The 23173-nt window shown below is 48.1% G+C and overlaps 1 protein-coding gene across 3 annotated transcripts in view; it reads right to left on the reverse strand.

The window, feature by feature from the left end:
- LOC135195581 (SH3 domain-binding protein 5-like) overlaps positions 1-23173 on the reverse strand; it is a 132793-nt gene that overhangs the window by 82882 nt on the left and 26738 nt on the right. For 2 of the 3 annotated variants that reach the window (XM_064221886.1, XM_064221885.1), the window contains exon 4: positions 7899-8060. The exons of the other annotated variant lie outside the window; for it this stretch is intronic. In XM_064221886.1, coding sequence (XP_064077956.1) covers positions 7899-8060 — 162 coding nt within the window. The remainder of the gene's footprint in view (positions 1-7898; positions 8061-23173) is intronic. 3 annotated transcript variants of the gene reach the window in all.

A 23173-nucleotide genomic window follows, 5' to 3' on the forward strand; every position in this document is an offset into this window, starting at 1 on the left:
GGCAGTCATAAACATTGAAATAGTGGTCTTGGGTGGGTTAATTATTAGTAGTAGGCGGTTAAAGCAATTTTCATGGTACCAGGATAACACGGGTATTTACTTATCACGGGGGGTTCTGGGCCCTATCCCCCGTGATTAACGAGGCCCTACTGTATAGCTGAATCCCAACTTTGGAGGAAGGGGGAGACAGACTCAGATTTGGGAAACAATTTCAAGTATATGATTGAGATCTTGGTTCCACCTGTTAGCATAGCTAACTTCGTGAGTACCGTCACCCAAGTCTGCTTCTGCTTTACTAGAGACTCCAGCAAGGTGAAGCTGTGAGTTCTAGAGGATCTTGTTCAACGGGGGCGTGACCACAATGCATCTAGATCCTACATTATAGACATCGAATTTGGGTAAAGCATTCCTAGAGGTGCCAGCAAGGACGTGACCTGTGTAGCTGGTGCGCTCTAATGAACTGTCACAGGAGTGTGACCCACAAGTGACAGATCATATAGGTGTGGTTTAGACACCGAATGCTGTAATGCTTCTAGAGGTGCCAGCAAGGACGTGACCTATGTACCTGATGCGCTCCAGATGACTTGTCAACGGGGACGTGACCATCATGTGACAAAAACATTTTACCCTACTATGAGGGCGAAGCAAAAACATTACTACCTGACCTAGCCTATCTGGTTAAACTTCGTATAACCAAGGCTAATGAAGGGAAGTCCGCCTAGGCGGCCGACCCAAGACCACAAAAAACAAAAACCTATATAAACATAAAAATAAAAAATAAAAAGAAATAAAATTAAAAAGTCCAAACTAACATATTATTTCCTATATGATAGGAAGAGTGCTACTCTCTGTCCCCAATATAGTGTCTGCGGCGACATATGGGCCCAAAGAGTAGCAGTTCTCGTATGTAGTCCTCACCTCCCGAAGGTAGCGTGAGGCAAACACTGAATTACTATGACAAAATGTGGCATTCAAGATGTCATTGAGTGCCATGTTCTTTTGGAAGGCTACCGACGTAGAAATAGCCCTCACTTCATGCGCACTCACCTTCAACACTTTCATATCACTGTTTTCACAGGATGAATGCGCTTCCTTGATGGTGTCCCTCAAGAAAAAAGCCAGAGCATTCTTTGACATTGGTAAACTTGGCTTACCTGCCAGATATATATATAGCTGAATCCCAACTTTGGAGGAAGGGGGAGACAGACTCAGATTTGGGAAACAATTTCAAGTATATGATTGATATCTTGGTTCCTTACCTGTTAGCATAGCTAACTTCGTGAGTACCGTCACCCAAGTCTGCTTCTGCTTTACTAGAGACTCCAGCAAGGTGAAGCTGTTGAGTTCTAGAGGATCTGTCAACGGGGGCGTGACCACAATGCATCTAGATCCTACATTATAGACATCGAATTTGGGTAAAGCATTCCTAGAGGTGCCAGCAAGGACGTGACCTGTGTAGCTGGTGCGCTCTAATGAACTGTCACGGGGAGTGTGACCACAATGTGACAGATCATATAGGTGTGGTTTAGACACCGAATGCTGTTAATGCTTCACTAGAGGTGCCAGCAAGGACGTGACCTATGTAGCTGATGCGCTCCAGATGACTTGTCAACGGGGACGTGACCATCATGTGACAAAAACATTTTACCCTACTATGAGGGCGAAGCAAAAACATTACTACCTGACCTAGCCTATCTGGTTAAACTTCGTATAACCAAGGCTAATGAAGGGAAGTCCGCCCTAGGCGGCCGACCCAAGACCACAAAAAACAAAAACCTATATAAACATAAAAATAAAAAATAAAAAGAAATAAAATTAAAAAGTCCAAACTAACATATTATTTCCTATATGATAGGAAGAGTGCTACTCTCTGTCCCCAATATAGTGTCTGCGGCGACATATGGGCCCAAAGAGTAGCAGTTCTCGTATGTAGTCCTCTCCTCCCGAAGGTAGCATGAGGCAAACACTGAATTACTATGCCAAAATGTGGCATTCAAGATGTCATTGAGTGCCATGTTCTTTTGGAAGGCTACCGACGTAGAAATAGCCCTCACTTCATGCGCACTCACCTTCAACACTTTCATATCACTGTTTTCACAGGATGAATGCGCTTCCTTGATGGTGTCCCTCAAGAAAAAAGCCAGAGCATTCTTTGACATTGGTAAACTTGGCTTCCTGACCGAACACCACAAGTTATCAGAAGGACCTCTACAATCCTTCGTCTTCTTTAGGTAGAATTTGAGAGCCCTAACAGGGCACAGAACTCTCTCTGGCTCGCGCCCAACAATTTCGGCCATCCCTTTAATGCCGAAGGTCCTAGGCCAAGGGTTGGACGGATTTTCATTTTTTGCCAGGAACGTTGGGCTCAAGGAACAGACCGCATTATAACCTTTAAAGCCAACGTACTTGCTAATCGCTTGAACCTCGCTGACTCTCTTTGCCGTCGCCAGAGCAATCAGGAAGATAGCTTTTCTAGCAACATCTTTCAGGGAAGCCGTATGCATAGGTTTGAATGGACTGGACATGAGGAACCAGAACTACATCCAAGTTCCAAGACGGCAGCCTGGGTTGCTGAACCTTCGTTGTTTCGAAAGATCTCAAGAGATCGTGAAGGTCTCTGTTGTCCGCCAAGTCCAGGCCTCTATGCCTAAAGACAACCGAAAGCACACTCCTATATCCCTTGATTGTAGACTGCAAGCTTTAGATCCCTCCTCAGGTATAGTAGGAAGTCAGCAATCTGGCTCACAGAGGTCGTGGTGGAGGAAATGCCATTCTTCTTGCACCAACTCCTGAAGACTGTCCACTTCAATTGGTACACTGCGCTGGATGAAGCTCTCCTTGCATTGGCGATAGCTTTCGCCACTGACCTAGAAAAGCCTCTCGCTCTGGCCAACTTTTGGATAGTCTGAATGCAGTCAGACTCAGAGCGGAGAGGTTTCTATGGTACCTCTCGAAGTGGGGCTGTCTGAGTAGATCTGTCCTTACTGGAAGCGTCCTCAGGAAGTCTACTACGAAGGCCATGACCTCTGTGAACCAGTCTCTCGCAGGCCAGAACGGGGCGATCAAAGTCATTCTCGTCCCTTCTGACGCCGCAAACTTTCTCATAACTTCCCCTAAGATCTTGAACGGGGGAAAGGCGTACAGGTCCATCCCCGTCCAGTCCCAGAGAAGTGCGTCTATCGCCACTGCCGCTGGGTCGAGCACCGGGGAGCAGTACAGTGGAAGCCTCTTCGTTCTGGACGTCGCAAAGATGTCCACGAGCGGACGTCCCCATAACCCCCACAGCTATTGGCATACCTCCTGATGCAGAGTCCACTCGGTTGGCAGAAGTTGACCTCGCCTGCTGAGGAGATCTGCCCGGATGTTCTCTACTCCTGCTACGAACCTCATAAGGATCGTGACGTCTAGTGCCCTTGCCCACAGCAAGATCTCCTTTGCCAGAGCAAACAGGGACCGAGAATGTGTTCCTACCTGCTTCTTCAAGTACGCCAGAGCTGTGGTGTTGTCTGAGTTGACTTGGACTATTCGATGAGAGACTTTTCCTTGGAAAAACTGGAAAGCTAAAAAGATGGCTACCATCTCCTTTAGGTTTATGTGCCAGGACACCTGTTCCCCTCTCCAGGTGCCGACACTTCTTCCCCCCCTAATGTTGCTCCCCACCCCGTGGTGGACGAGTCGGAGAACAACACTAGGTAAGGGCTCTGAAGCTTGAGAGACACGCCCTCCGACAGCTTCACTGGATCTAGCCACCATTTCAAGTGATGTTTTACCTCTCCTGAAATTTCCAAGATCATATCCAGATACTTGTTTTCTTTCCAATTGTCCTTGAGAAAAAAATTGTAGTGGTCTGAGGTGCAGTCTCCCCAAGGAAACAAACTTTTCCAGCAAGGAAATGGTCCCCAGCAGACTCATCCATTCCCTCACTGAGCAGGAATCTTTCCTTAGGAAGGCTGACACTTTGTCTAAGCCTTGCTGCTGACGTCCCTGGGACGGAAAAGCTCGAAAAGCCACTGAATCCATCTGAATCCCCAGATACACGATGGATTGGGTTGGAATCAAATGTGACTTTTTGAAATTCACCAGTAGTCCCAGGGACTTCACCAACGATTAAGTTGTTTGAAGATCCTTCAGACACCGCGTTTGAGTGGAGGCACGAATGAGCCAGTCGTCCAGGTACATAGAGACTCTGATATTCGCAAGATGAAGCCACCTCGCCACGTTCTTCATTAAAGTCATGAAGACCATAGGGGCCGTGCTCAATCCGAAGCAAAGCGCCCTGAATTGATAAACTGTCTCTTTTAGGACAAACCGAAGATATTTCATCGACTGTGGATGGATGGGGACGTAAAAATATGCGTCTTGAAGGTCTAATGAAACCATCCAATCGTTTGGTCTTAAGGTCCCAAGAACTGACTGAGGTGTCTCCATCTTGAATTGCTGCTTCTGTACGAACCAATTCAGACTGTTCACATCTAAGACTGGTCGCCAACCTCCCGACTGTTTCGGCACCAGGAATATCCTGTTGTAGAAGCCTGGGGATTCCAGGTCTACGACCTGTTCCACCGCTCTCTTTTCTAGCATCTGCTCGAGCAGATCGTAAAGGATATGTTGCTTCTCCTAATGGTAAATAGGGGATAAATTCTTGGGTGTCGTGCACAGTAGGGGGAGGCTTCAAGAAAGGAATCTTGTACCCCCGCTTGATGACGTTGAGCGACCAGCTGTCCGCATTCCTCTCTATCCAAGCTTTTGAGAATAGTCGAAGCCTGGCTCCTACTGGTGGCTGAAGGATCGCTGGTTCATTTTTTACCTCTGATTTTAGCAGAGACTCTGCCTCCGGAACGTGTACTTCCTCGAGAAGATGTTCTCGAGGAAACTCCGCCTCAAAAGGGCTTCTGCTTCTTGAAAGCTTGCGTCCGTGCAGACGTCGAAGAAACAACCGTACGTTTTGCAGACTGAGCTAGTAGGTCTTGGGTAGCCTTCTCTTGCAGACTGACAGCCGGATCTTTGACCATAGCCTGGGGAAAGAGATGGCTCGAAAGAGGAGCATACAACAATTCTGCCTTCTGAGAGATAGAGACCGCCTTTGCAGTAAAACCACAGTAGGTCGCTCTCTTCTTCAAAATCGAAGTGCAGAAGTGCGAGGCCAACTCCTCCGAACCATCCCTGATGGCCTTGTCCATGCATGCAAGCAAGCTGGACAGCTCCTCCAGACTAAGCGAATCAGGACTACGCGACCGGTTATCCAAGACCCCTAAACACCAGTCCAAAAAATTGAAGACTTCTATCGTACGGAAGAGTCCCTTCAGATGATGGTCTATCTCAGAAAGGGTCCAGGGCACTTTCGCCGTCGACAAAAGGGATCTCTTCGGTGCATCTACCAAGGTAGCGAAGTCACCTTGACACGAAGAGGGACCTCTAAAACCTATCTCCTCCCCTGTCTCGTACCAAAGACCTGCCTTGCCTGTCAGTCTTGAAGGGGGTAAGGTGAAAGCGTTCTTGTTTCGGGCTTTTCTTGACTCCATCCAATTCTGAATTTTCTTAAAAGCCCTTTTCGTTGAGAATGAAGTAGCCATCTTCAACAATCCTGGAGTCTTGATAGCCTTTGACGATAACAATTATGAAGGAGGCGACTGAGGGGCCTCAGGTTTAAACTTTTCTTCAAAAGATGTTCGAAGCAATTGAACCAAGACCTGGTAATCTGAAGATACTGTAGAAGATTGTTCTTCAGTTATTTCCTCCGATAAGTCTCCTTCCTGAGATTCATTACTATCCTCCGAATCTCGGCGAATGTCTGAAGAAGCATTACGTTGTGCGTCCAGCTGCGCGTCACGCCTGGCATCCAGCCGAGCGTCCAGCCAAGCGTACTGCCGAGCGCCACGCATGGCATCCAGCCGAGCGCCCCACCCAGCGTCGAGCCGAGTGCCCAGCCGAGCGTCAGGCCTGGCGTCAAGTCTCGCTGCCGCCTTAATGTCGTGCTCTGCAGACCCTCGTGCACGAAATCTCGAAGGCAAAGTAATAGGGGAAAGAGCGGGGCGAGGAGAAGGAGAAGGAGACTGCCTGGATCTCTTGACTGGCAGCTTATCATCCTTCCTCCTGTGACATGACTTTTCTTCTTTCTCTGCAACCAACAAGGCAATTTGATGTTGCAAATCCTCAATCCTCTTCGATTTAGAGCTGATCCTGTGAGAAGACGAGGGGCGAGGGGAAGCCCTCCTCCTTCTCACATGGGCCGCCACAGGTATATCCTTAGCGCAACCAGGGCGCTCAAAAGCATTGTCGTCAAAAGACATCCTCTCCGGCGACGATCGCAAAACAGCAGAAGAGAAAGGACGTGAAGCGTCCTTCTCCCTGAGACCAAAGGTGATGGCCGCCTGTGCGACATCTTGCACCTTTGCTCTTTTGCGGCAGAGAGTCTTCAAATTGTTCTGGAGACGACCGCAAAACAGAAGGGGCTAACAGATGTGCAGCGTCCTCCTCTGAGGAATCAAAGACGACAGCCGCCTGTGCGACATCTAGCGTCTTTGTTTTCTTCAGAGGGCGCGATCACTTCCGAAAGCTCCAACCGCTGCACTGGGAGGACGTTTCTGATGATGAAAAACACTCTTTCAAGATCCGTTTACGAACTTTGGAAACCTGGGAAGAGGCCCCAGGTCTTGCCGAAGGGACATCAGATCGGTTGTCCGACCCCCCTTCCGCAACACTCGGGGCATTATCACTACACACCACTGCACTATTAACACCTTCTAATGCTAGCACTTTTGATTCCAGGCTACGCAAAGATTCAAGAATCATCGATAGGGTATTACCCTCCACAGACACTAATGTAGGGCCCGAAGGCATCACAGGTTTAGGAGGGATAAATTCCACTAGATGTGTAACAGGCGTTACACTCCTAGAGGAAGACCTCCTTACCCTATCTCGTTCTATTTTACATACATATGATTCGTACGCCTTCCACTCAGAATCAGACATATTTTCACACTCCTTGCAGCGATCATCAAACATACAAACATGTTTCCTACAATTCGCGCACACTGTATGGGGGTCTACCGAAGCTTTCGGTAGCCTCACCCTGCATTCTTCCACACAACATACTCTGGCGCTAGTCGAACTAGATCCAGACATCTTAAGTTTAAGGAAAAATCAAGCCAAATTCAAAACAATCCACAATTAGCGTATGCCTAACCACCGATCCAAATCAAATAACCAAAAATCAATCGGGATACTCAAGTAGCCAAAAGAATGCCAAAATCCAATGACGGAGGTGCTGAAAACAAGTGTTGACAGTACCGGCAACAGAGAAAATCTGACAGTAAATGGGAATGGTTCCTGACGCCCGCCTCCCAGCGGCGGGAATGGGAACTACCACCTGGCCGACCACTGCGTGTGCCGGGAGTTTTGAAATTCTGTCAGACTTCGGAGAATACAGCTATATATATATCTGGCAGGTAAGCTTCATGAACAAAAAAAAATTTAAGAAAACAGACCAAAAACTTTAAATTATGTTGAATATTAAGCGGTGTGTCGGCCAAAAAATATTTGCTTTTCTCGCATCATTTACTCTTTCTTTTCTCTCTTACCACCAATCTATGAAGTGAATGACACAAGTATTGGGGAGGTGGGGGAGGGGAAGGAGAGCTCAGTGGAGGCTCTATGCCAAAACCCGGTCCTGAAGCCCCAGACCTCACCAGTCATTGCAGTTTTGTCAACCTTGCCCTTTCTTTTATAGCACCTCTGTCTTTGCATATTGTTAAACATTGTACTACGTACTAAATTTTTATGAATGTTAACGTTCCACTGCTTTACTCTGCTTCTATGTGACATTCTTCTCAAAAATATTCATCATCTGTCCTTTTACTTCTTCATTAAACATGCATTATACAACAATATTTACTTACCTTTGATGTGGCATGGTTAAGCATTTCTTGCCATGTGTGGTCAAAAGTACATCCTTTCTGCATCAATCCCTCCTCTGCCAAAAACACCATTTCCCGAGCAGCTGCATGTTGACTCATAGCTCGTTCGTAGCGTACAGCAGCTAACTGAGTTTCTGTCAGTGCCTGAACAAGATATGTTTTTCATAATCTCATTGTTAAATCTTCCCAGGAGTAGCTGCCTGCAATCTTTTAAATAGCCATCACATTTTATGGCTAAAATAAGCAACGAAAATCATTCCAATGTGTCATTCTGGACAATTGCCTCCATAATATTAGTCTTTGAATAATGTTGTTTAAACAACATTACTAAATGTCTCATACAAATATACGTATCTACCAAACACTGATCTCTGTAAATAAGCAGCGTGATTTCTTGTTGAACCTGCCCTAAAATCACAAGTTCATTGCAGCTAAATATTTTTTCGGTATGGTATAAAGACAATATGATATTGTTAAGATACAATAAAGTTTGTTCATACTTACCTGGCAGATATATATATAGCTGTATTCTCTGAAGTCCGACAGAATTTCTAAAACTTACGACACAAGTAGTGGGAGTTGGGTGGTTAGTACCCATTCCCGCCGCTGGGAGGCGGGTATCAGGAACCATTCCCATTTTCTATCAGATTTCTATCTCCACTGTCTCCTGAGGGGAGGTGGGTGGATACTAAAAATATACAGGCAGTCCCCGGGTTACGACGGGGGTTCCGTTCTTGAGACCCGTCGTAAGCCGAAAATCGTCGTAAGCCGGAACGACGCTTGGAAATATGTCTTAAACTAATAAAAAGTTATAAAAACCTTACTTGTAATCCTTTGATTACACTACATGTTGTTTCCTGTAGTTTTATGTACAACCTGGAGTTATTTTCATAAAAGAATGCTGGTTCTTGAAGGTAAAAACTATTGTAATCCTCTGGTGACACTACATTCTTGAAGTTTTATGTACAACCTGGAGTGATTTTGCCAAATCTTGAGGGCTACAAGAACAGCTGATTACTATTTACGTATCATATAGACTAATTAAAGTAAACGTATCTTTAAATAGGCTTATATATTAGTATCAACAAAACATTTCCTGCTATGAGTCAGAGGCCGTTTAATGAAACGAACACTTTTCTGTCCTATCTGTTCAGAAAATAAATGTTACGTCAATCCCCGAGACGGTGACCATTGTTGCCAAGGGCGTCTCTCTCTCTCTCTCTCTCTCTGATCCAAATTACGTACTGGATAATGTCTCTCTTTGGATACTTCGATTTTGCCAAATCTTGAGGGCTACAAGAACAGTTGATTACTATTTACGTATCATATAGACTAATTAAAGTAAATGTATCTTTAAATAGGCTTATATTATTAGTATCAACAAAACATTTACTGGCATGAGTCAGAGGCCGTTTAACGAAACGAACACTTCTCTGTCCTTAACTCTCTGTCCTTAACACTCTCTCTCTCTCTCTCTCTCTCTCTCTCTCTCTCTCTCTCTCTCTCTCTCTCTCTCTCTCTCTCTCTCTCTCTCTCTCTCTCTCTCTCTCTCGTTGTAATCTAACCAGAAACTTCGTTTTGTTATTATTACTGGAAACAAGCAATGATTTTTTTCATTATTTGTGCTTTTGGACTGTTATATGTAAACTTTGCGCACCGCAAGCTAGTACGTATGTATTCATTCGCTCGGAAACTAGTTCCGCATATGAGGCGTCACTAAAAAACATAGAAAAATACGACATAAAAAGTGTCGAAAATCATCATAACCTCAAAATTTTTGTTGTAATCTAACCAGAAATGATATTGTTATTATACAATAAAGTTTTATACATACTTACCTGGCAGATATATACTTAGCTATTTGACTCCGTCGTCCGACAGAAATTCGAATTTCGCGCACACGCTACCTGTAGGTCAGGTGATCTACTTACCTGCCGCTGGGTGGCAGGACTAGGAACCATCCCCATGTTCTATCATATTTTTTCTATACCGCCTGTCTCCTGAGGGGAGGTAGGGTGGGTATAATTTGTATATATCTGCCAGTAAGTATGGGATAAAACTTTATTGTATAATAACAATATCATTTTTTATACATTTTAACTTACCTGTCAGATATACTTAGCTGATTCACACCATTGAGGTGGGAAAGAGACAGCTAAATATAGAATCAAACAGGAATCACAACTATCGTTGTAGGTAATAAATAAATAAAACCTTGGTTCCTACCTGTTTAGACTGAAGACTTCATGAATAGAATCCAGGAGTCTAGTCAGTCTCAAGAGCCTCAGCGAGATATTGATCTATGGCTAAGAGTTCTTGTGGTTCTGCCAAAGGGGTCTTACCCGCTTACTTGGTAGATCCTGGAAGGACTACGTCAATGGGTGCTTATCCACTTACTTGACAAGACCTTATACAAGGAGCACAACATCGATCCCGATCACCTCAACCTATCCATGTTAGTTCTAAGATTGCAAGAAGTTATCCCCTAACCTCTTGCAAACAACCACAAACTCAAAACACAAACATTCGTACAGTAAAGTACAAAAATAAAAATAAAATTAAATAAAAAAAAAAAAAAATGTTTGTACAATCTAGCCAGTAAGACGTCTCTTGATTCCCCCACTGATCCAAGCTAGGACGTCCGTGCGCCAGCAAGCATACTAATCAGCAGAAAAAACCAACAACTCATCTCACAAGGTAGATCTATGTACTATCAAAATTTTGAACAAATACAAATTTTTCTAAGGATCGTTATGTGCTCCCAGCCCCAGCACTGTATCGGCTGATACAAAAGGGACCCAGAGAGAAACACTTTTCATATGTTTACTTTAACGTCCTTGAGATAGTGCGATGCGAACACTGAATTACACCTCCAGTAAGTCGCATCCACAATGTCTTTTAAAGACATGTTCTTTTGAAATGCTAATGAAGTGGCTACCGCTCTAACCTCATGAGCCTTCACTCGGAGAGTCCTGAAAGAGTCTTCAGTGCAGTCATTATGAGCATCCGTAATAATGCTCCTCACAAAAAATGCTAATGCATTTTTTGACATGGGTCTACTAGGATCCCGAACTGCGCACCACAGGCTTTGTTTACATCCGTTTAGTTCATTCTTCTTCTTTAAATAGAACTTCAAAGCTCTAACCGGACATAAAGATCTTTCTAATTCCTCTCCTACTAGATTTGAAAGTCCTTTAACTTCAAAACTCTTTGGCCAGGGTTTAGAAGGGTTCTCGTTCTTGGCCAGAAACAGAGTCTGGAAAGAACAAATTGCCGCATCACTCTTAAATCCTACACGAGAATCTAGAGCGTGTATTTCACTAATTCTCTTCGCCAGTCGCTAACGACAACAAGAAAATACATTTTCTCGTTAGATCTCTAAACGACACGTTGAGAGGAGGTTCAAATCTACTAGATGATAGAAATCTCAAAACTACATCTAGGTTCCAGTTAGGAGTGCGGGGGAGAAAAGGTTTTTAGAGGTTTCAAAAGATCTAATAAGATCGTGGAGGTCTTTATCTTCTGCAATTCTCAAACCTCTGTTTCGAAATACGGCCGAAAGCATACTTCGAAAACCTTTAATGTAGAAACTGATAATTTTGATTCTTCCCTAAGGAAATCAAGAAATCAGCTATGTTGGTCACAGAGGTATCGGAAGAGGACAGTTTATTCTTCTTACACCATCTTCTAAAAACATCCCATTTTGATTGGTAGACCCGAATAGTTGAAGATCTCCGGGCTCTAGCAATTGCTTTTGAAAGCTTTGCTTGAAAAGCCTCTCGCTCTGACAAGTCTTTCGATAGTCGAAAGGCAGTCAGAGCGAGAGCGGGGAGGTTTTGATGGTACCTCTCGAAATGGGGTTGTTTGAGAAGATCTCTCCTGTGTGGAAGAGATCTTGGGAAGTCCACTGTCCATTCCTGTACTCTGTGAACCAATCTTGAGACGGCCAAAAGGGAGCGATGAGTGTTGTCTCGTCCCTCTTGATGCCGCAAATTTTCTTAACACCACTCCTAACATTTTGAAGGGGGGAAAATGCATAGGCATCTAGGCCTGACCAGTCCAGCAGCATGGCGTCCACCGCTATCGCTCTCGGGTCTTCCACTAAGGAGCAAAAGTTCTCTATCCTTCTGGATAGGTAGGTGGCGAATAGGTCTATATGCGGACTGCCCCACAGGGACCACAGAGCTTGACACACCTGAATGTGAAGGGTCCATTCTGTGGGGAGAACTTGGTTTAACCTGCTTAGCCTGTCTGCTCTGATGTTCTCTCTCCTTTCACGAATCTTGTGAGAAGAGTCACTTTCTTTTCTTTTGCCCAATACAACAGCTCTTTTGTTATATGGAACAGAGAAAGAGAGTGAGTTCCCCCTTGTTTCTTGATATAGGCCAACGCTGTGGTGTTGTCCGAGTTGACCTGTACCACTTGACCTAACACCTCTGTCTCGAAGGCTTTTAGAGCTAGAAGAACGGCATAAAGTTCTTTGGAGTTTATATGCCAGTCTAGCTGATCCTTCCTCCATTGGCCTGATATTTCTTTTTGTCCCTAGAGTCGCTCCCCATCCCTTCTCTGAAGCGTCTGAGAACAAGATTAGGTTTGGGTTCCGAACTTCTAGAGACAAGCCCTCGTTCTTTTCTAAGGGAAAAATCCACCACTTCAGATGATTCTTTACTTCCAGAGGAATACTGAAAGTGTCCGAAAGTTGCCCGTTCTTCCAACTCCAAATTCTTCTTAGGAAGAATTGAAGAGGGCGAAGGTGGAGTCTTCCTAGCGAAATGAACTGTTCTAGTGAGGAAAGGGTTCCCAGAGACTTAACCACTCCCTCCACCGAACTCCGTTCTTTCTCTAGAAGCTCGAGATTTGCTGTAATCCCCGAGCAATCCTTTCCTGGGACGGAAAAGCCGAAAACCCCGAGAATCCATCCGAATCCCCAAATAGACTAAGTTCTGACTGGGGATCATCTGCGATTTCTCGAGGTTCACGAGTAATCCTAACGTCTTTGCTAGGTTCAAAGTAGACTGTAGGTCCTCCAAACACCGTTCCTCCGACTTGGCCCGGATTAGCCAATCGTCGAGATACATTGAGATGTTTATCCCTTCTAAATGAAGCCATTTGGCCACGTTCCGCATCAGATACGTGAATACCTGAGGGGCGGTCGATAGGCCGAAGCACAAGGCCCTGAATTGGAAGATTTGTCCTTGAACAACAAATCTTAGATATTTTCTTGACGATGGGTGAATCGGAACATGAAAGTAAGCATCCTGAAGGTCCAGGGATACCATCCAATCTCCCTGACGTAGGGAAGACAGAACTGAAGCTGAAGTCTCCATGGAGAACTTCTTTTTCTCCACGTACCTGTTCAGGACGCTTACATCTAGGACGGGTCTCCATCCCCCCGAAGCCTTTGGAACCAAGAAAAGGCGGTTGTAAAACCCCGGGGAGAAAGGATCTTGCACTAGTTCTATTGCATTCTTGTCCCTCATCCAAAATACGAATCCAGCCGGAGATACCCACAACGATGTTGCCAGTATGGCCGACAGAAAAAATATGATAGAACATGGGGATGGTTCCTAGTCCTGCCACCCAGCGGCAGGTAAGTAGATCACCTGACCTACAGGTAGCGTGTGCGCGAAATTCGAATTTCTGTCGGACGACGGAGTCAAATAGCTAAGTATATATCTGACAGGTAAGTTAAATGTATAAAAACTTATTTTTATTAATATACTGTGCTAAACTATAAAGGATTTTTATCATAGTATGAGTTTTTTAAAAGCGTCGTTAACTCGGAGCGTCGGAAGCGTCAGCGTCGTAACCTCGGAACAAGCGTCGTAACCCAGGACGGATTTTTCCATTGAATATTTAAGAAAAAGCGTCCGTAACCCCGGAACGTCCGTAAGCCGGAACCGTCGTAACCCGGGGACCCGCCTGTATATATCTGCCAGGTAAGTATGAACAAACTTTATTGTATCTTAACAATATCATTTTGTTCATGAAACTTACCTGTCAGATATATATATAGCTGAATCCCACCTTTGGCGGTGGGAGAGACAGAAAAAGGATTTTAGGAAACATGATATTGTAATGATACAATTAAGTTTGTTCATACTTACCTGGCAGATATATATATAGCTGTATTTTCCGAAGTCCGACAGAAATTAAAAAAACTTACGACACCACGTAGTGGGAGTCAGGTGGTTAGTACCCATTCCCGCCGCTGGAGGCGGGTATCAGGAATCATTCCCATTTTCTATTCATAATTTTTATTTCCACTGTCTCCTGAGGGGAGGTGGGTGGGTACTTAATTATATATATCTGCCAGGTAAGTATGAACAAACTTAATTGTATCATTACAATATCATTTTGTTCATGAACTTACCTGTCAGATATATATATAGCTGAATCCCACCTTTGGTGGTGGGAGTAGACAGAAATGACAATTTGTCTAAAATTGCATTTTTCCTAACTATACAAACCTGAGGTCCTTTTACAATAGGAAGGTACTAGCGGCAGCTGGATAGGTCCGTAAGCTTTCGAACAAGGGGTTCGGTAGTTAACTGCTTGTTCCGACAGGCGCGCGCGCGCGACTGGGAGGTAAACAAATCACTTTTGCTTTTGGTCCAAGCAAAAACTGCAGAGTGAGGGGTGGCATGAGGTGGGGCTATGTGTAAAAAGGACCTCAGGTTTGTATAGTTAGGAAAAATGCAATTTTAGACAAATTGTCATTTGTTCCGACACGGCATACAAACCTTCGGTCCTTTCCTTTTACAATAGGAAGACTCACTTCTTGGTGGTGAATCTGAGTCTATTTTGTGAACAGACTGGTGTTCGCCCAAGCCACCTTGGAACGCCTCCCTGGTCGTAAGAGCGAGGGAGTGATCCAAGCCTCTGTCCGATTGATCGGGGTGGTGCACCCCGCAGGATCAATGGTCAGACCTCTGGACCAGAGTACTAAGAGAGAGGCAAGCGTATCTCTTCGTAACCACCAGCAATGTAAGAACTTGTTCCTGTACAGGAGCAAAGTTAAAGTCATGGTTTTGACTCTTGTAGGCATCCACTTCCCCCCCCCCCTTGTAGAAGGGAAGTGGTGGATATTCTGCTCCCATCCCTCGTGAAAGGGATAGGATGGGGCTCTGTCATATAGGCTCACCGGCATCTCGTCCTTATCCAGCAGGGTGATGACCGTACCCCTCTACTACAGGTAGAGGGGTAGAAAAAGATAGAAAGAGAAGCCAGTCACTTTCTCATCACTATCTATTCATACAGTCACACCAGGACTCGATGCTGTTCAGCCTGCTAGGGTCTGGGTTAGCTAGACGACGTGTTGAGCAGCCACCACGGGTCCTAAGGAAACCGATCCAAGGACCTATGGGCAATATCCAAGAGGTATAAGGAAGTTGCCGGTGGTCTGGTTGTACCAGACCCCTGCCTTCCATACCTGCGCCACGGAGAAGTTCTTACGAAACGCCAACGAGGGGCCAATACTTCTGACTTCGTGAGTTCTCTCGGACGGGACGTACGGATGTCGTCACTACATCAGCCTCATACGCCCTCCTGAAGACCTCACGCAGCCAGGACGAAAGAGTGTTCTTGATACTTCTTCTTGTTGACCCCGTTGCTAACGAAGAGGCGTCGACACTCAGGGCCCGAGGGTGTCGAGTTCTCTTCAGATAGCGCCGTAGCGTCCTCCCAGGACAAAGCAGCATCTCATCCACATCATTATCTGCATGACGCTCCCGTACTCTCTTCGCCGATGCCAGGTCCAGCAAGACGAGGGTCATTTGAGTTCCCTGGGTTGGCAAGACCTTTGGAAGCTGCTCCTAAGCAAGGAGATCTCGAACGAGTTCGAGATGTCCAATCCCGTCAGTTTCAGGAGGAGCGACAAGGCGGCTCTGTATCCTTTGACTGTGGGAACTTAGAGGAGCTTCCTCGGCGAAGAAAAAACGAGGAAATCCGCTACCTGCTGAAGAGTGGCTCTGAGAAGAGATAGGCCCCGTCTACGACACCAACCACCGAAGACGGCCGACTTCCCCTGGTACACAGCTGCAGAGGACTGACGGACGTTTCCAGCCACTCTGTTGCTGCGCTACGAAAAAAGCTTCTCGTTCGCAAGAGAAGGTGGATAACAGCCAGCCGTGAAGACGTAGGGACTGGACTGCTCGGTGGTACCGCTCGACGTGTGGCTGGCCGAGAAGGTTGTGCCAATGGGGAATCTCTCTCGGTTCTCTTGCGAGAAGAGCCAGCAGGTCCGGATACCAAACGGCCTGTGGCCATTTGGAAGCCATCAGGATCATCCTGAGATTCGGGATGACCAGTGCTCGACTGATCACCTTGCGAATCAGGCTGAACGGGGGAAAGGCATAGGCGAAGAGGTTGTCCCACGGGTGTTGAAGAGCGTCCTCTGCAGCTGCCCATGGATCCGGCACGGCCCGCGAAGAACACCTGGAGCTTCCTGATGTGCCGATGGCGAACAGATCCTCGACTGGTCGCCCCCACAAGGTCGAGAGCCTTTCCGCCACGTCCTGGTGTAGAGACCATTCGGTCCTTATCACCTGATCCCGACGGCTGAGCGTGTCTGCTACTACATTCCCTCCCTGGAATGTAGCGTGCCGACAGCTCTATTGAGTGTACCTCGGCCCACTCGTGCACCTGCCGAGTCAACTGATACAACGGGAGAGACACTAGGCCCCCCCTCTGTTTGTGACGTAAGCCACCACCGTGTGTTGTAGTACATCAACACCACTGAGTGTCCCATCAAGCGGTCTGGAACTCTTGGAGAGCAAGGAAACGCTGCCTTTAGTTCCAGTACATTGATGTGAAGGTGCTTGTCGTTCTCGTACCACACTCCTGAAGTCCGCAACTCTTCCAGGTGTGCACCCCATCCCTCGGTCGATGCGTCTGAGAGCAGCTGCATGTCCGGGGGGAGAGTGCGCGGAGGCACTCCTCTTAAGGGGTTCCTGTCGTCCAGTCACCTGGCTAGGTCCTGCCTCACCTCCTGTGTCAGTGACCATGGAAGGCTTGGGGGATCCGTCGCCTGTGACCAACTCTCCTTTGGTCTCCCTGAAGAGACCGCAGGTGGAAGACGCCCGTTAGGGACTGGCTTCCCGAGTGACGACAGGTGTGCCGATCACGACTTGCCATTGCTGAGCTACCTGTTCCTGCCGAGACAGGAACTGGTTGGCTGCCTCCCTGAATCTGCTACCGTGTCGATCAGCATACCCAGGTACTTCATCCTCTGCTTGTGCTCGAGATCGGACTTTTCGAAGTTCAGAACGATCCCCAGATCGCGACAGAACTCGAGCAGTCGATCCCTGTCCTGTAGCAACTGCGAGCGGTAGCTCGCCAGGACTAACCAATCGTCGAGATACCCCCTCAGACATATCCCGTGCGAATGGCCCCAAGCAGACACCAGAGTGAACACTTGCGTGAACACCTGTGGGGCGGTTGAGAGACCGAAGCAACGTGGCCTGAGCTGGTACACCGTCCCGTCGAGGATGAAGCGGAGGTACTTTCCGAAGGACTGATGATGGTATTTGTAGATACGCATCCTTCAAGTCCACTGAAAGCATGAAATCGTTCTCCACCTGATAGAGTCGAGCACTGAGCGTGCCGTCTCCATCGTGAACGGGTCTGGCGAACCAACCGGTTCGGGGGAGAGAGATCTATCACTGGGGCGCCAGCCTGTCGTAGACTTTTCCATCAGGAAGAGTCGGCTGTAAAGCCCGGTGACTGATCCGTACCGATTTCTACAGTTCTCTGCCTCAGCATGGTCTTGATCTCCTGTCTCAATGCTACGTCCTTCGATGCCCCTGGAAACGTACGCCTGCTGTTGGACCGGGTCCCCAATGGCTGGCCAGGCACCCCCCCCCCACTTCTTGGCAGCAGGTGAGGGGGAATGCCGTCCTTCCACTGTGAACGTCGTCTGGTTGGGGCTGATCGAGACCTGACAGGAGAGAGCCGATACCGCTCCGACTCATTCCAGTCCTCGTCGAGGTCGAAACCTCAGGAGGACCGAAGGGATATATAAATACGATGTCCGAAGACACGTAGAAAACGCCTCTGTCGCAGTAGAGGAGGTGAAGGAGCTTGTTCGGGGGGGGGACCGTCCAGAACCGAGAGGAGCCTTCTTGTCCGGAGACGAGAGAACTACCTGGCTCAACCCAGTCGGCAAGCTCCGATCGCGGCAGACCACCGTCGATTTGGATTCCCTCTCGGGCCCAAAACGACTCGAGCCGAGACGTGTCTCTGCTGGTGGGAGCGGCGATCGATTCCTTCCCCGAGGTCATTGTGCTGACGAATCAGCGCCGTAACTCTCGGCAAAGTTTCCTCTGGATCTCGAAGTCACAGCATCTTGCAGAGTGGGACCGTTAAGCCCTTCGACAAGAGCATATTCCGAGAACCTTCCTCCTAAGAAGGGGGAACAGCGACAGCCCTCTCGGTCTTCCCCATCCACTTGCGCATACGTCCTGGCCGGTCCAAGAACCGTGCCTGGCACGTAGTGCGCTGTGGTGGGATCATGAGGGGCGCACCCCTCACGATCACTCCTCAATACCTCGCTCCTCCCGGTGTAACCCGAGGAGGTTGAAGGCACGGGAGAGGCAGACCTGACGCTCCCTCTTTGCTCGCTGGCAGAACCAGCAGGCTTTGAGGGCTGCAGGGCGATCGTCAACCCGCGGTGGCGATCGAGCTGCAGGCCTGGTCGAACCGTCTCGCTGTGGAGAACGGCTGGACTGAGCGCAGCGGCCCCGATCTCGAGTGTCAGAAGAGCTGGTGCTGGTTGCCGTACCCGGTCGCTTTCTGTGAGAGCGACGGTCAGGCGACCTGCAGGCTCCACTGTCGCAGTGAGACCGGTGCTTGTCCTCACGGCACGTCACGTCGCTGGTTCCAGCCGTGGCTGGCACCGGCGAACGGGAGGACCTCTTCCCAGCCTCAGCCCGTGGTCGGTCGTGGACCGTCACGTCCCCGGGTAGCCAGCTGTTCACCGCGAGAGTGAGAGCTGGTCTGGTGAGAGTCGCATGAGCGGCTGTCACCAGTCCTTCCGCCCCGTGCCTGAACCTGACGCTGACGGACTCAGAGGTCTGGTTCCTGGCTGCACGGTCGCTGGTAGGCGACCGTACACTCGGTACCTCCCGCGAACGAGAGGCCGAGACGACCCTGATGCAGTGGCAGAACCACTGACACCAGGCGAGGAAGTACCGGTGTTAGCCGGTACCCCTCTGGTCCCCGTAGTCTTCTTCCTTGCGGAAGAAGAGACGTGGGCCCCGCTCCCGAAGGAGCAGGAGGACCAGCGGAAGGAACCCTCCCGTCCCACCGAGGTGAGACGGGTCCCGAAGCTTCCCGAGGAAGCTTCTTAGGAGGGAGGAGGCGACCTTCTTCTTCCTCGGCTGTAAAGCCTTAGAAGTCGAAGGGGAAGAGGCGGCGGCCGACGACGATGAAGAAGATGAAGACGACGACCACGACACCTTCCTCCTCTTCTTCGTCAGCTTCCTCAGGACAGACGTAAGATCTGCTATCCAGGGCGGAGCCGGGGCTGCTGTAGCCGAAGCCACAGGGCCCGGACGCACCTGTACAGACAGACCAAAGTCTGGGTAGTACCACCACGAACAGGGACGACATCAGCAGGTATGGGCATCTCAGGACAGCAGGGCACGGCCAGCACATCATCGGTAGGGACAGCCAGCGCAGCAACGGCAGGAAACAGCCGCGCAGCAACGGCAGGGACAGCCGCCCGCAGCAACTGCATCCCAGAATCGGCAGGTACGGCAGGCAGCACCGGAAACACAGGAAGTGGAGCAGCAGCCAGCAACATCCTGGTACGGCGGCAGGTCCAGGGGCGAGTTCTAGGGCAGCGGAAGTGTGGTCGCTGCAGCGCGGCAACCACGAGCGGGCGGCGGCACCGCCCCCCTCTCGGTACGGCGAACGGCACTTCACAGCGGCTGTAGGCAAGACTGTTACCACGTGAGGCGAGTACACCAGGTGAGGAGGGACGTCGTCACCTGGTTGCGTGGTCACCACTCCATGGGTGACCGCAGTAGCCCAGACATAGAACCGCAGCCCCTGGACACAGCACGCTCTGCAATTGGAAGGACGCCCACTACCTCACCAAGGTCCACGCTCGTGGCAGTAGCACCTGCGGAAATAATAGTAGTAGCGATTAATGGGGGGGAAATCCCTCGTGCTGGGGGTTTGATCCCTCCCGAACGAGTGGAAGACCCCTAATACAATTGTACATCGGGCACCGAGCGCCCAATCCCCGCGCTCGACGGATCGGGCGGGGAGAAGAACGCCGATAACCTCCCCCCCCCCAAGGGGAAGAGCCATCTGTGGGAACTGAGCGGGGGGGGGGTCTCGTTCCCCACCCCCGCACAGTACCCATGTACCCAACAACAAAATAAGAGCCCTAGAGCAATCGTGCCATCGGCACGAAATACAAGCATAAGGATCAATTCCCTGACTGAGCGGAACTTGAACCAATAATGAACCATTGATGCAATCTTGCAAAACGATTCACTTCACAATGAATAAGGGCTCGGATCGAGCGCATTTGCGCCCACCCTCGGTACCGAGCGCAAGGGTGAAAGGTTTCACTCCTTACCTTTATGGATCAAGGTTTCTGGAAAACCTTGATCCATAATGAATTGATGCAATCACAAATATATGAAAATGAAAAGACTACTGCGCTTGCGATTTCACTTCATATAAATAAAAAGGGGAAGGATCAATTCCGTGAATAGCGGAACATTGATCCCAGTCAACAATGCAATCTCAATAAAAAAATGAAAATGAAAAAGAACTGCACTTGCGATTTCACTTCATTCAAAATAAAAAAAAAGGGGAAGGATCAATCTCCGGGTAAGCTCGGAAACTGATCCAAAATGAGTATTGCTACAATAAAAAATAATATATAGAAAATGAAAAAGAATACTGTACTCTTGCGATTCCACTTTCATACTGAATAAGTTTCCGTGCCGAGCGCATTCGTTTCGGCAAACGGGCATACAGGTCAAAAAAAATATAAATGAAAGAGCACTTACTTACGATTTTCATCTACACATTTCCAACCCAATATACGCTCGGAGCGAGCGCTCCGCCCTCGGCACCGAGCATACACAATACGAGGATCATTCTGGGAAAATGAATTCCGCAATTACGCCCTTCAGTCCCGGCACTCGGGTAATCGGAGGGCGTTGTGAAGCCAAGATCCTTTAATTCACAATTGAATTCAATGAAATGATTGTACTTACAATTCAGTTTCACTAGATACATAGAAAAGAAAAAACACAATCATGCGAAAGCAAACGACGATGAAGCGGGCAGAGAGCGATGATACACGTCCACACGCCAGCAGGCCGAAAGCAAAGTGATTTGTTTACCTCCCAGTCGCGCGCGGAAGCGCGCCTCGTCGGACAAGCAGTTAACTACCGAACCCCTTGTTCGAAAGCTTACGACCTATCCAGCTGCCGCTAGTACTTCCTATTGTAAAAGGACCGAAGGTTTGTATGCCGTGTCGGAACAATAGAAGATTTTAGGAAACATATATATGCAGATAACTGATATCTTGATTCGCCTTACCTGTTAGCATAGCTGACTTCGTGGTTACTGCCGCATAAGTCTGCTTGTGCTATTAGAGTTGCCAGCGAGGTAGAGACCTATATAGCTGGTGCACTCAGATGATCTGTCAACGGGGCGTGACCACGATGTGACTAGACCATTGACCATACAATGAGGCAGGAACGAAGTAAAAAAACCACCTGGCCTAGTCTACCAAAGGTATACCACTAAACTAGACTAAAGAAGGGAGATCCGCCTCGGGCGGTCAACCCCACAACCAAAAACACACACGATTAAAAAGCTCACCTAACCACTAAAGGAAAGGATGAGTGCTACCTCCTGCCCCCAAAACAGTGTCTGCAGCGACGTATGGTCCAAGCGACGAGCAATGTTCGTATGTCGCTTTCACCTCCCGCAGGTAGTGTGAAGCGAACACCCGAGTTGCTCCGCCAATATGTGGCACTCAAAATGTCACTGAGTGCCATATTCCTGTGAAAGGCTATCGAGGTCGAAATAGCCCTCACCTCGTGGGCATTCACTTTTAACAGTTTCATGTCACTATCACTACATGTGGAACGAGCTTCCTTAATGGTGTCTCTCAAGAAGAAAGAAAGCGCGTTCTTTGACATGGGAAGATCGGGCTTCAATTAACCGAGCACCACAAGTTGCCCGAAAGGTCCTCTACAGTCTTCGTTCTGTCTAGATAGAATTTGAGAGCCCTGACAGGGCACAGGACTCTCTCTGGCTCATTACCCACGATCTCTGTCAAACCCTTGATTTCAAATGTCTTGGGCCAAGGGTTGGACGGGTTTTCGTTCTTTGCTAAGAACAAAGGGCTTAAAGAACAAACAGCATCAGAGTTCTTAAACCCAACATGCTTGCTTATAGCCTGGATCTCACTAACTCTCTTCGCCGTCGCCAGAGCAGTTAGAAAAAGTGTCTTCCTTGTCAGGTTTCTAAGCAAAGCTAAGTTGAGCGTTCAAAATACTGGACGTCAAAAACTTTAGAACAATGTCTAAGTTCCAAGAAGGGACTCTTGGTTGGGGTACCTTCGAAGTCTCGAAAGACTTAAGAAGATCATGAAGGTCTCTGTTGTTGGCTAAGTCCAGTCCTCTATGCCTAAAGACTACAGAAAGCACACTTCTGTAGCCTTTTAATCGTAGGCACCGCTAAGCGAACTTCATTTCTCAAGTAGAGAAGGAAGTCTGCGATCTGGCTCACAGAGTAGAGGTGGAGGAAATGTCTTTCTTCCTGCACCAGCTCCGGAAAACAGCCCACTTGGATTGGTATACGGCAATAGAAGAAGGTCTTCTTGCCGTTGCGATTGCTTTCGCCACTGGTCTTGAAAAACCCCTCGCTCTGGCCAACTCTGGATAGTCTGAACGCAGTCAGACTCAGAGCGGGGAGGTTTTTGTGATACCTCTCGAGAAGTGGGGCTGTTTGAGTAGATCTATCCTTGGAGGCAGAGTCCTCGGAAAGTCTACAAGAAAGGACATGACCTCTGTGAAATCCAGTCGGTCGCTGGCCAGAAGGGGGCGATGAGAGTCATCCTCGTTCCCTCTGATGCCGCGAATTTTCTTATCACTTCCCCTATGGACCTTGAACGGGGGAAAGGCATATACGTCTAGTCCCGTCCAGTCCCAAAGAAGGGCGTCTACTGCTACTGCTCCTGGGTCCTAGAACTGGTGAGCAGTACAGCGGGAGTCTCGTTG

This window comes from Macrobrachium nipponense, chromosome 16, assembly GCF_015104395.2.
Source record: "Macrobrachium nipponense isolate FS-2020 chromosome 16, ASM1510439v2, whole genome shotgun sequence".
NCBI lineage: Eukaryota > Metazoa > Arthropoda > Malacostraca > Decapoda > Palaemonidae > Macrobrachium > Macrobrachium nipponense.